Genomic DNA, 13,521 nt, shown 5'->3' on the forward strand with positions numbered 1-13,521 from the left:
GAAAAAAAAAAAGGCTTTTGTTCTGTTTTCAAAGAGGTGGTACTGGCAAGTCTAGAACTTCCAAAGACTGTTTAACATTGTGTGTGTGTGTGTGTGTGTCTGTAGATTCGTATGTGTATTTCTAATACTCTTTGGAAAAGTAATTGAAGATTTCCTGATAATATTCTTTGGCTATATGCTCAGGAAAACCAGAATGCAGTTTTTTAAGGAGAAAGCATGTATTTGTAGATGAAGAAAACAGAGCATAAATATATTCTTCTGATGAATTGATAATCACAGGATATGACGGCTAGAGATTTGCTGCAGCAAAGATACACTCTTCCTAATGGAGACACTGCTTGGAGACCATCACCACTTGTTACTGCTGCCCTGGAAGGAAAACTTGTTATTCTTGATGGCATTCATCGAATTAACCCTGGCACTCTAGCTGTACTTCAAAGGTCAGGATAAGTTGGGTGCACGTGATCTGTTTGTGGAACACACGCATACCGAGAAATTAAGTTCCTTCTGGTGAATATGGCTTTGTAACTTCAAGAACACTCTAAAAATAAGCTGAGCGTTGAAGTTTCATAGAATATGTAATGTTCAGTCTTTACATATTTAAAAGCAGAAGCAATTCTTTCATGTTCTTGGTAAATCTGTAATAATATTGGAAGTTCCAACTCTTCGTAAATACAGAATGTGAGTCTCAATTGAAGAATGAGCTATATTTTACTCTAAACTTATGAAATCTAAAAATTAGTAATATTTGCGCAATGATTTGAAAATGCAAAATGTCACAAAATGTTTAAAAGACTTTGCATTCTGCTTCTAAATAAAATGTGATCATTACATGTAAAAGCATACTTTATATTGATTGCAAAGAACTCTTTCTAAACATTATTTCATAATTCAATAAAAAATAAACAGCAGAACAGAAGTTGTAATAGCAAATACTATGTTAATAATCTGTACTGTCAGGAGAAATTTTTCTGCTATTTCATTTGCCTTTTGCAAACTTAAAGGACATCACCAACTTCAAAAGCAGGTTGTAGCAGAAACATTTTGTGCCATCTTTTATTATATATATACACAGAAGGGCAGAAGAGAGAATTACGCTTCCCATGTTTTTTTTCCCCTTTTTAAAAGTTTAGCTTTGCCTTCTGATTTTTCTTCTGTGCATGCATTATATCTAATCAACTTCTGCATTAAAAAATAAAATCTGGGTCTGTACATATACTGATCATTAAAACTAACTGAAATATACTGCTTCAAGAAACAAAACAGAAGTATAGTACTTGGTACAAGTATAAAAAAATGGCTGTTTCATGCCATTTATGCACACTCTACTGGTAAGACGGAATTTTTTCTTTTTCATTTTCTTCCCATATCTATTTAAACGAAGTTGACTGACTGACTATGCGCTGAAACTGTTTAGTTATGCACATTATTTTACCTCCACCCCTGGATGCATCTTAAATTGGTATATCTTTTTCTTATTACGATGACCTGTGTTGACTGAGGTAGCTTTTGAAAAAAGCATTAGTTGTATAAGTATTTTTAAAAGCAATCAAACGCTGGATAAAGCTTATTCTTTATTTTCAAACAGACTAATACACGACCGAGAGCTGACCCTCTATGACGGCACCAGATTGTTAAGGGAAGATAGGTACCAAAACTTAAAAGAAGAATTACAAATCGCTGATGAGCAACTACAGGAAAGGTAAAGTGTCAGCTACCACTATATAATGCAAACATCATTTCATCTTATAAGGAACTTGATCTCCTTTTTTGTGTTTGGTTGGTTGGTTGCTTTTTTTTTTTTACATAAGCATCATGCAAAATGCTTCCCTATTAAATTGATACCTTCTAATCGCTAAGAGAAACATATTTTAAATGTCAGTTTCCTCCTGAGCTTTTCTCTTTTTGTGGCATGAGGAAATTATATCCTGTTTAGAGTGCTCAAACTAAAAGGAAAACATTCAATGTCGTTTAACTGAAGGAGTCAGAAATTGAACAGAAATTACAAGTACATAAAAACATAGATATAGAGGTATATAATATTTAACGTTGGAACATTTTAATTAAGAGTGTTAGGAAAATAAAGCTAAATTGAAGTTAAATACAACTTGTTACTTTCTTTTGCCTCATTAGCTAGAAAGCTGGTAGCTAATTTACAAGTAATATGGGGCAGGAAATCCTAAGGATGGGTTGGGACCCATTATGCTTATTCTTTTTGTTTCTTCACTTCCACTTGTCTGCTAGAAACATTCCACAGATAGAAATGTTTTCTAGTCCTCTGATGGCCATACTTGATACATAGCAAAACACTGATGACCAGTTTTAATTAATGGGAGGGATATTGAGTGTATGTCAAAACAACTGCCATCTAATATTCAGTAATATGTGAGGAGCTAAATATAGGGTGATTCTTAAATGGCTCTAACCTCTGAAAAAACAGTTGAAGTTTTATATTAGATGTCTGTGCTCATATTTACACTGCAGGGTGTGCGTGTGCCCAGACTTTGAAGAGGCCTTATCGGTTACAGAGGGGATGCATTCATGATGTGCCACCCCATTTCTTTGAGTTGTCTAACTGCATACATTTTTTTTTTCCTTTGACCTCCTTCATAGTCTACCCATTAAAAAAGCTGTTTTTCTTTCACTGCTTGGTTGTTTTGTTATTTCTGGTTCCCTTTTGATCCAAAAATACTGTGATGTGGTTTTGGTTTTTTTTTCAAAAAAAACACCAAAACAAACCCAACAACAAAACAAACTTCATTTTAAGTCTTCCATAGTATTTATTTTGATTTTTTTGTGGTGTAATCTAAGCCTACTTGTTGCAAAGTGTATCCACACTGCTGAGGCTGTACACCCAGCTAGATGGGCATTTCCTGCATTTGTTTTATTTGAGTGTAGAACTGTGTATCAGGGAAGTGTTCTGTTTATCAGGATTTTAAGCCCAGACTTTGAAAAGAGAAGTGAAAAAGCTCCAAGGATCCATCTTGGATTATATCCCAACCTTGCACTGGATTTTGTACTTCAAAAATACATCTAGTTATTGTGTGAGTCTCCTTCTCCCTGCTCTGTGTTCATGGTCTTGCCCCAGGTGCATTCAGGCAGAATGACAGTGGCTGTGCTGTTTTGCTTACTGCATGGTACCCTCTAGTCCATGCCAATATACTTCAGAAACCTGGAAAATTCATCACATGTTCATCTTCAGTACTGCCTCTCTTCCCGGATCAGATCTCTCCCACAAGAATATAGCTTTCTGTGTGGATTCCATGTCTCCCTGTTTGTTCTAACTATGGGTGTTTTGGCAGTGGACTCCCTTATAACCTTCGTTATCTGTTAGACCACGAGAACTGTCCAAGCTGTCTTTAATGACTGTTCTGCAGACCCATCATCTTACCGTGCCACCTCTGTGCACATTTTCCTTCCCTTTGGTGTCACTGAGTAACCTTATGGTTCCACTGTTCGGTGGTAATTGTGCATTGCTTTTTGACTGCTTTGGAGGCTCCGAAAGTCTTTGCCTTCCCTCAGAAGGGTGTCCCCTTTCCTTCAGATCTCAATTTACTGCTTTTACCTAGCCACCTTAATATTTTGCAACAGAGTATAGTGTGAATCGTTAAGCCCTAATTGATCTACTGGACTGACAGTTAGCTTTCACCCTCTAATTCATAAGTGTGGGGTATCTGTTGTCTTAGACAGGAATACATTTTGGATTAGTACTTGATCTTCAAAACAACAAACAGAAACCCCACTATATAGGCATTCTTGCATCTGGAACCACAGTGTGACCATTTAGCACCATCTTAGATACAGATGAAAATTTTTTGTACTGAATTAGCTGAAGTCCATTGCGCTGAGAATCCCACCTTCTCCTGGGTGAAACATTCAGTCTGGCCCTTGTTCGCCTTTCTCCTGTATTAACTTATTCGAAAGAAGCCAGGGTAAAGTAATGCAAACATGAATCTGCTTCTTTGGTTTTGGCTATGGGCTTCTTTGGCATCAGTGAACCACTCCTCTGTAGAGAGGACACTGTTCTTATCAGCCCTGGAGGAACTGAAGGTGTTCCAGGACATCACCTTGGTTTTGGTCCCTTACGTGTTCTGCAAACATCACTACCTTTCACTGGCTCCAAGACACGATGTCAATAGTTGCTCTTTGATTCCAGGACTGCATTCCTCCCTGCTACTCGTCCTTTTCGGCAGCAGTTACCTGTCACTGCAAGCTTCCGTACCTTCCAGTGGTGCAGAATGGATGTGCAGAATTAGCTTTTCTCTCCAGACACCTTTTCATCAAACGATATCTAGGTACCGACAGCTGATTTAATCACAGCCTAAGAAAGCAGGATGGTGCTAACCATCCCTCATTTGCCCACAAAAGATTTGCCTTGTGGAGATATTATAGAGTATACGTTGTACCTTGAATTTATTAGCAGATCGGCTGGGCAAATTCTTACTTCTAAATTGTGATTGGGAGGTGCTTTCCATATCGATGAGAAATATGACGTCTTTTATTGTGTGTCAATGGCTGTGGCTAGTGGCCTTAGCTACATTTCTGATGTTAGAGAAAGATGAAAAGAGAGCTTTACTTATCCTGATTTACTGGATTTGACTAAAATAATTTCAGTACAGTTGCTCTTTGCCAGGCCAGCAGAATGTACACAGTTCTACTGTGCCTGAACCTCGAATGTTTGCTGAGTGACACATTAAGATTACTTTTCCAGTAAGGAAGTTCCCTAGGGAAGGTGGTTTCAAATGTTGTTTGAATCAGGACATTATTCTCTGTCCCCCCTGCCCCCTGCTCCCATCTCACTCATTCAGTCTGAGGCCTCGATTCTCATTTGTATATTGGGAATCAATATACATATTTTAAATATGGTACATAGAATATATACTGTACAGTTACAAAAGTAACTTTTATTTTGTTACTAACCTTTTTATTATCTACCTGATCTCATGTACTAATGTAGTTCTCATGCGAAACAGTGGAAGAGGAAAAAACATACCAAGAGACACATCAATGATTCATTGAAAGTGCATGACGGAGTTTTAAATGTCTAAGCAGTCAGACAAGACCTAAATGAAGTAGCTGAAAATAGTCATAAACAGAGGGGGTGTAAGATCAAGCGAAGAAAGAGTATTTCTGAAGGACTAGAATTTGAAAGAAAGAAGCCAAAATCTTCATTAGGAAATCATTAGATTAGGAGAGGGCAGGGCCACCTTAACGATTTCGGAAAAAGCAATAGCTGGAGGCTGGAAGGCAGCTGTGATGGAGAAGAGCTGATACCTTACTGCCATAGGTAAGAGAAACTGAGAACATGAAGCACATACTTCTTTTCCCCCCATTCAGGTCAGCTTTGCTGTGCATGAATGTTCTTCATTCTAGTGACTATTTGTAGTATAGTTTGCAGTTTCTGTCTCCTGTGCTACTTCTAATCGTTCATAAATACGAGATAACTCACTGCTGCTCCCCGTTCCCGAAATTTAAGACTCGCTAATGAGGTGGCCAGATGCTGTTGAAAGTTACATAAATACAAATATGTCTTTCATAATGGAAAAGAACAACTGATGATGCTTTTTAGTAGGCTGCTTGGACTCGGTACTTTGTGAATGGAATTTTAAAACAGGATTTCCATTTAAATCTGTTCTAGAGAAAAGGAACACTATTCCTAACCAAATGAGCCAAAACTTGTGTAAACATTTTTAGTCTGTGTTTGTAAGAGGATTTGACAAACCTAATGACTTTTCCCATTTCTAAGGTAAAAATTTGAGATATTAATGGAGAAACTTTAGGGAATCTCTTCTTCAGACAAGCAAGACATATTTTGTACTAAGTTTTCATGCTGCTTTATGAAAATATTTGATATTAAAAAAAAGAAATACTTTTTCACAGTTTTAGTGCCTTTAATTTTTAGTGCTTCAACAATAATAATACTCATATATGTAGTAGAACAGAAGGGAGAATAATGCACAATCCATCACTTGATTTCCAACCCTGATAAATCAAGGGCTGGTTGGGTTTTTTTTAAATAAAGTGATGATATTTCAGATCACATTGACCTAAAGAAATCACATGCCTCTGTATATGAATGCAAACAGTATTACAGTAGAGAATGTGAACGTGCTTAAACCATGGCAGTGTTGTTAGCAGTGCTGGACAAAGAGGAAATTCAGATTGTTTTCCAGTTTTGCAGGTTAAAACAGTATTCTTCGTAAATTATATTTTTGAACAACTTCTTTTATTACTTTTGCAAGAGCCAATAAAATATATTCTTATTTTAAATGATGTTAATTGTTGTCATTGAGTTATATGTTCACTATTATTTCATTACATTTTTACATATGTCGTGTCTACTAGCATTTTTCTGAGAAGGGCTTAAGCCTGATGGGTGCAATAGCTCGGTCAGGACTGACAAGTGCAAGCAGTACGTTTGCCTTTGTGAGATTTTGGGATACTCCTTGGTGTGCTGAAAGCCTGTAAGCTGCAAGGTAACTAGCAGTGGTCACAGAGTGCTTTTTCATCTATTCTTTCTTGTGCCACTTTGGCTGTGGACTTAAGTTAGCAAACAGTCATAGTAAGATGGCATTCACTCATTTGAGGAAACTAAGTATTTTTGTTTATGAGTCTGAGGAAGAATTAAAAAAAAAGGTGCCCTTGAGAAAGTGACAGATGGTCCTTAAAGATCTTTTACATAGAAGGAATTTATAGCTGCTGATTCCTTATTCATTTAATGATTGTATGATTCATTGTCATGAACAGGTTCAGAGATTAAGAGAAAGTGCGTTGAAGTACGGTGCATATCCCAGATCTCTGCATAGAATATCTTCTGTAATCATCCATTACTTCACTGAGACAGATACTGTAAAGGTAGCACACAGCCTTTGTAAGACAAGCAGTGAAGTGGTGGTTTGTCTTATGATGCTGTATTTTAACTTGTTTTGCTGGCTGTCTCCCCCCACAGCTCATGCACACACACGCAGAGATGATAAGTCCTCGGTGTGGTGAGCAGAAAGGCATCTATTATAGGAAAATCTGGAAGTAGGTATATAATAGGATTGTTCAAAAGCTAAAAGAAGTCACTCATAATGCATGGGTGGTTTTAATGCCCTGCAGACAGTGGATTATTTTCCATGCGATTAGACTGAAAGGGAACACACAGTAGACGAGACAAATATAAAATGTGGCAAGGAGTGAATTTAGCAAGCAATAAAAGTTTTTAATTGCTTACATTTTCTAGCTTTTACTTCATTTTTTGTTGTGGTCTGTTAATTTTAGACTGTGGTGAAATTTAAGGAAAAACAGCAAGAAAACAACAATAGGTCACTGTGGTCTAGTATTATAACAATTCCCAACTCATAAAATTTGATAGAAAATGATGAGATGTATTAAATCATGTTACAGAAAGAGACAACAAAAAATAGTTTGGTTTTGCAAGGTGGCATTAGGAATGCCATTCTGCTTTTTTTAGGAGAAGCTTCAATTAATCAGAACCATGTGTCAATAACAAGAAAATCTTTCTTTAAAATCACCCTGAACAGACTGTGTTCTGATCTTCCTCTTGCAAGCAGTGACAGTAATCCTTGGTTGGAATTAAACACTGATGTCAAAAGAAGGACATGCATGTTATTAGGAGGGTGCTCTGCTATCTGTGTTGTCAGTAAACATTTAATAGAGACAAGGATAGAGACTCTGTGTTAATCAACTAACACCAAATCTTCCCAGTGTGTTTGAGGCTCATTAATTTAAAAAGTGTTGAGATTTAACAAGGTACGCTTACTTGGCCTTCATCTGCAAAGAATACAAGATGTAAAGGATTTCTTTTTTATAAAATGTAGCTCCGTGTAGGAGCTTCATATTATATTCCTTTGGAGACTCGATCTGTAATACGATGGAGCAACTTTGAAGCACTTCAGTTGCGCCGATGGAGGCTGGGAACTTCCAGAGCATTGCAGGATTGAGTCATTTGTGGCATTTGTTTTAATAATATGCTTAGCTTGACATTTTCAGCATTGCAAACATCAGTCCAAACAATAGGCTTTTGAAGTAGCCAAATAGTTTTATTCATGTTTACAAACTGGAAACCTACAGCAGTGATGTTGTGGTACGTCCAAGTCTAGAGAGTAAGTCAGTGACTTTAACTGGTATCACCAAGTTACCTTGCCCTGACTTTGCATCTCCTCTCCTCCCACCTCTCCCCATGCCTTCCCTGGCTGTCCCCACCGTGCCCTTCAAGTTAGGCAGTGACATGGAGGTGGTACAAGAGAAATGTGTTCCCATTAGTGGGGAAAGCTGACGTGCTTCTAGTGTTTTCTTATGGTATTACAGAAGGACCAGAGTTGGTCCTTCGAATTTGGCGGACTACTGGAGCAGGGCTATTTTCCTTCTTAGTAATGGTGAGTAGGAGGTGAGTCTGGAAGTACGTGTATTCATCCTATCTAGGAAATGTTTTCTCCTATAATAAGATTGGGTAATGTTCCCTGACCTTCTTTTATGCTTAGTGACAGTGACATTCCCATTGGTTCCTCTTTCATGTGATGTTTCCAGACATCTATTTCTATTTTTATCAATCAGGGAGTAGCTTCTAGGCTTATGACTTTCAGCTGAGAATAACTCATGCCACCCCACTGTGTTTGCTTTGATACAAGAGACTGCTATAATCGCTCTGTTGTATCACAGGTTTATTGTTCTGATGAACAGATGAGCCAACTATGCAGTAGATTTGTTAATTTATGTTTAATGGTCATATTCTGTCTTCAGATTTTCTTGCCTATGTCATTGTTTCCCCCCTCACTTTACCCAGGAAGAATACTTACCTCCAAGTATTCTGATTTCAAATGTAGTAATTTATATGGAAAATGACATGATAACAGGCATATCTAGTAATATAAGCTGTCTAATTAAATTTCACTTGCTTTTTCCAAATTAACATCTCCTATTTTAATAAGAGTACTGTGAAATTAATTGTTGAAAACAGACCCTCCTTGCACAATTTGACTGGCTTTTGTGTCTGACTTGTTACTGTCTGTTATTTCTGCTGCTTTTAGAGATCATGCAATTGTGCTGATTGATGAGGACTAATGAATTCCCAGTCAGAAGATGTGACATTACATAGATAAGGGAGACAAAAGACGTGAAGAGGGCAAAGATACCCAAAACCGAGGCAGTGGTGTTCTACTGCCCTAACACACACATCTAAAAACGTATATTTTAGTTTGTATTGATTACAGTAAGCTCCCATTATCTCCAGTGGAATCAAATAGACAGGTATCTAAGAAACTGTTTGTTCGTTACCAAGTCCTGTAACACAAGCAGTGTGAACTAAGGGACACTGAAGCTAGCATGTCAGTTTTGTAAAGATTTTAAAAAAAAAAAATAATAAAAATACCTTTTACACCAATGAACAGTGAATGTGTTGCCACAGGAAGTTGTGGAGGCACATAGAATGAAGAAGTTGAGAAAGCATTTAGACAAATTTGTGGGTAGACCGACATTAAAGCAAATAGAGATCTACCCTCCAATATCCTTGAAGGTACGATTGTGGATGCTGGGAGAGTGTGAGGGGGACACACTACTGGTAGTGGCCAGGCTGAGGTGCTTTCCCCAAGGAGTATCTCCAGCTGTCATAATCAGAGGCAGAACATGTAGCTAGATGGGTGGATTCAAGGACTCAGTAGGGCATTTCTCAAGTTCTTATAAGATTTTAATGACGTTGGAGGGACCTGTCTCCCCATGATGACTCTAAAACAAGCCAAGGGTGAGGTGACTGGTTTGGTCTAACTTTCAGAAATATTATGAAGTTAGGCATATTAATCTCACCCCAGTTGATTTTCCAAGGGCCACAAAGAGCATCAGTATGGGGAATGTTCCTAAACTGTTACTAAATCCAGCTCTTCATGGTATCTAGGCCAGTCTCCTCTATGGGATGACCCTTTCTGTCAGTCTAATTGAGTAAAAGAAGTTACTCATTACTGCAGCTCTGGTAGATCTGGTTCTCTCCCTGATTTGCCTGTGAGACATCCTGCTTTCGGTAAAGCACTTGTATAAGTCCATCAGATGGGTCCATTTCAGACATGAAATGCAGTACACTGTAGCTTTGTTCCCGGTGTTTGTTCATCTGGAGGCACGCAGGTCCTGTTGCAGATGAGAAGAGGAGACTTGGGTAGCCTTCTGAGCATAAAAGAAATCGTAAATGTATAAAATTGCATGTCACATTATCCAGTCTTTGTCTTTTAAAAAATCATGTTGCATTGCAAATGATTTGAATAGACTGTGATATGATTCAGTAAAATAATTTAATTCTTTTTTCATGTATTGTAAAAATTAAATTTGATTTTCACTGCTTAAGCCAGGTAATGTATTGTTAAACTTTTTTTGCAGGTCTATCTTTCCGATCCATCCTTCTTTCAGAATAGTGGTCTTAGCAGAACCTCCCGTCATTGGAAGTAGTACCCAACAATGGCTGGGTCCAGAGTTTCTGACGCTGTTTCTTTTCCATAATGTTCGATCTTTAAGCAAGAGTGAAGAAATTCAAGTTATTAAAGAAATGGTAACTATCTTCAGTATTTTAGGCAGTTATTGACTGTTGCTAACTAAATGTGATTATTTACTACATAAACAATATTTTGCTATTGCAGTGTAGTGTAAATGTCTTCATTTTCAAAGCTTATAAAAGCAGTGTATCTGCTTATCTTTTAATAGCATTGTTATAAATTAGTATTCTTATTGTGATATTAAATGGTGCTGTAATAGAAAAATGCTTTTGTCAAAACTGTATTCCTTTTTGGTTGACATAAAGCAACTTCAGCAACTGTATGCTCATTGCATCTGGGCGTAACTGTATATGGAACTTGCATATCTTGCAGTAAGATTAATACTGTTTTTCTTTCGAGCAGATTCCAAATGTACCCAGCGTTGCTGTGGAGCAGTTATTGTCATTAACGCATAAGCTTCGGGAGACAAATGATGCTACAGTGAGCCCTTTCTTTTTTTTTTTTTTTTTTTTCTTTTTTTTCTAAATTTACTTTCTCCTACTGTGACTGTTTGTTTTAACAAAGGCTGGGTGAAGCATGCTAAGCTATAGTGTTATTTCAAAGGCTGCGTGATTGGAAAACTAGCCCCAGAAAATTATTACTGGCGATTACTGCACCACATACTGTAAACTTTTTTTGATTTATGATGGACGTTTTTAGAATCTGCATGAATAAAGCTTTTAGGAAATTGCCCAAATCCCAGAAAAGTCAGGCAGAACGGTGCACATGTTGTCGGTGGGTTTGGATACACGGCTCACAGTGAAACATGCTTGAGGTGCCTTTTGAATAGGTATGGATATGATCACATGCATCCAAATAGTTTTTGGTTACTTCGCTTTAGTCATTGGAACTTTGATAGCTGAAATTATTGGGGTTTTTTGGGCAATGGGAAGTACCTAGCCATTATAAAATGCCAACGGGCAACAGCAAAGAAGAAAAGGGAAAACTCCAGAACTGCTGGCTGTGTTACTGCTACAGGCTATTCTATTAAAGCAGTGTTGTCAAGAAAAATAAGTTTTGCTGACATAGTAACCACAAAATTCTTTAAAAAGATACAGTCAAATCACAGTGAAAAGAAAAAGAATTTATTGCTATGGCAACTAAAGCACTGGATGTTTTTAATGTAACTAAAATGTAAAACATTTTTAGTGGAATCCAGCAGTTCAACTGGTATGCAAATGTAATCCGTTCTTAGTCTTCATGACTTTAATACGGGTAATGGTTTTTACAGTATTACTATTTAAGAAGCTGAGAGAGGCTGTTATGCTCTTCTGAGCTTAAAAAAAAAGTCGTAAAAAGGCTGATTTTTAGGTACACCTTTGGGACAGCCTTGCTATTATTATCTATTTAGCTTCCTATACCTAATGTAGAAATGTATTGGTTTTGAATACTTGGAGACGTACCATGCCTGAACAGAGCATTACAAAAATCCTTTCCAAATATATGGATGTCTATAGCATAGTGAAATATCTAAATGAAGTACATGATGTTGGATAAGAAGTGAGTCACAGCACGGACTGAGGGAGGCTTCTTGTAGATCAGGAGTGACATGAAACATGTTGGGAATAGCACGCCCGTGCGGAGAGCTGAATTGTGTGCCTTAGGTATGTCAGGCTATTTATAGAGTTGCCTGAGTAAGTAAGCCTCTGCCAGAGATAATCCTGAAATATTAACCATTGTTTAAAGTGATTTTGTTAACAATAGAAGAATACCTGTAGACTATTCAGCCTGTGGGCGTTGTCTGCGTCATTGTAATTGTTTGCTTGATTTACAATAGAATCTAGAGACCACAATCAAGATCCTGTTGAATTAGATGCCTCATAGATATATATTACAAAGACTGTCCTAACCCAATTTTGAGTTTACAGTTGTTCAATATTAAATATAAAAAAACAAACCAGGTAAGACAAAAGAGGAAATTTTGGTCCCAAAACTTTAACTGCCAGTTGCAAATATTCAGAAGATGTGATACAGTTTTTCCTCTGTGGCCCTAACCTCTATGCTTATTTATTTCAGTGCAGGATCTGATGTTATGTATAATTTAGACTTTAAAATGCCCGTGTCCTGAGAGATTGGACTTGTCAAGGTGGTACAATATATGAAATACACTGCCTCAGTTACTGTGCCCAGCTGCCATTCTCCATCAGTGCAGTTCCATAGGTTGTGACTTAAGAGGATTGCTTCCCTGCCAAAGCTTGCTCTACCTGGGAGCATTACACCTGTTCAAGATACTTTTGGAAAGAGAATATAATCTCCAAAGTGAGCGAGGGTCCTGACTAGTGGGCAGGGATAACAAGGATACAGCACTTGCCTCTCTCCCTTGCCCGTGCTTCACACATGGCTGAGTAGGTCTTGAAATGACACCTGAAATGCCATCATTTATGTCACAGTGTCCATAATGCCGGGTGGTAAACTATGATGGTTCAGAAGATGCTTCACAGTCTTCGGTCAATGAAAGCAGGAGGAGCAGAAGTAGTTAACTTTGCAGTTAGCCCAATCTAAACCATTCTTGCTCATTGCTCAGAGCTATGCTACAGGTAGTATCCTTTGCTTTCTCGGCATTTGAGAAAAGTTTTGTACAATTTCATAGAATGATTTTTTTTTTAAAACAAATATTAATGCCTGTTTGTTAAAACTGCAGCTTTCCAGGGGAAAGAATTGATGTTAAGACATTTCTTGTGCTTAAAAATTCTTAAGGGGGGAAAAAAGGCTCTGAAATTCATGAAGTGTTGCTTTTCTCTATTTTTCTCCCTGCATGTCAAATTTCAGGATTTTTTTTCCAATTGAAACAGCATAATATATTAAGATAATTGTAATGCAGTTAGAAATCATTTGTATGAACCAGAACAAAACATTTCAAAATTACCTGATTAAAATATTTCACTTGACCCAGGCAAAGCATGGTGTGACTTATCAGATCACACTCATTGTTGTGTGTTTCCTGCTAAAATAAGGAACCTATTTGTATTAGATACATTCATCCGGTAGATATAATTATAGAATG

The 13,521-nt window shown here is 37.4% G+C and overlaps 1 protein-coding gene across 1 annotated transcript in view; it reads left to right on the forward strand.

The window, feature by feature from the left end:
* Positions 1–13,521, forward strand: part of VWA8 (von Willebrand factor A domain containing 8) — a 196,884-nt gene that overhangs the window by 57,596 nt on the left and 125,767 nt on the right. Inside the window, exons 13-16 of the mRNA XM_054190234.1 lie at positions 280–440; positions 1,589–1,702; positions 10,366–10,534; positions 10,881–10,958. Of these exons, the coding sequence (XP_054046209.1) occupies positions 280–440; positions 1,589–1,702; positions 10,366–10,534; positions 10,881–10,958 (522 nt within the window). The remainder of the gene's footprint in view (positions 1–279; positions 441–1,588; positions 1,703–10,365; positions 10,535–10,880; positions 10,959–13,521) is intronic.

This window comes from Rissa tridactyla, chromosome 1, assembly GCF_028500815.1.
Source record: "Rissa tridactyla isolate bRisTri1 chromosome 1, bRisTri1.patW.cur.20221130, whole genome shotgun sequence".
In the NCBI taxonomy this organism is placed as follows: Eukaryota; Metazoa; Chordata; class Aves; order Charadriiformes; family Laridae; genus Rissa; species Rissa tridactyla.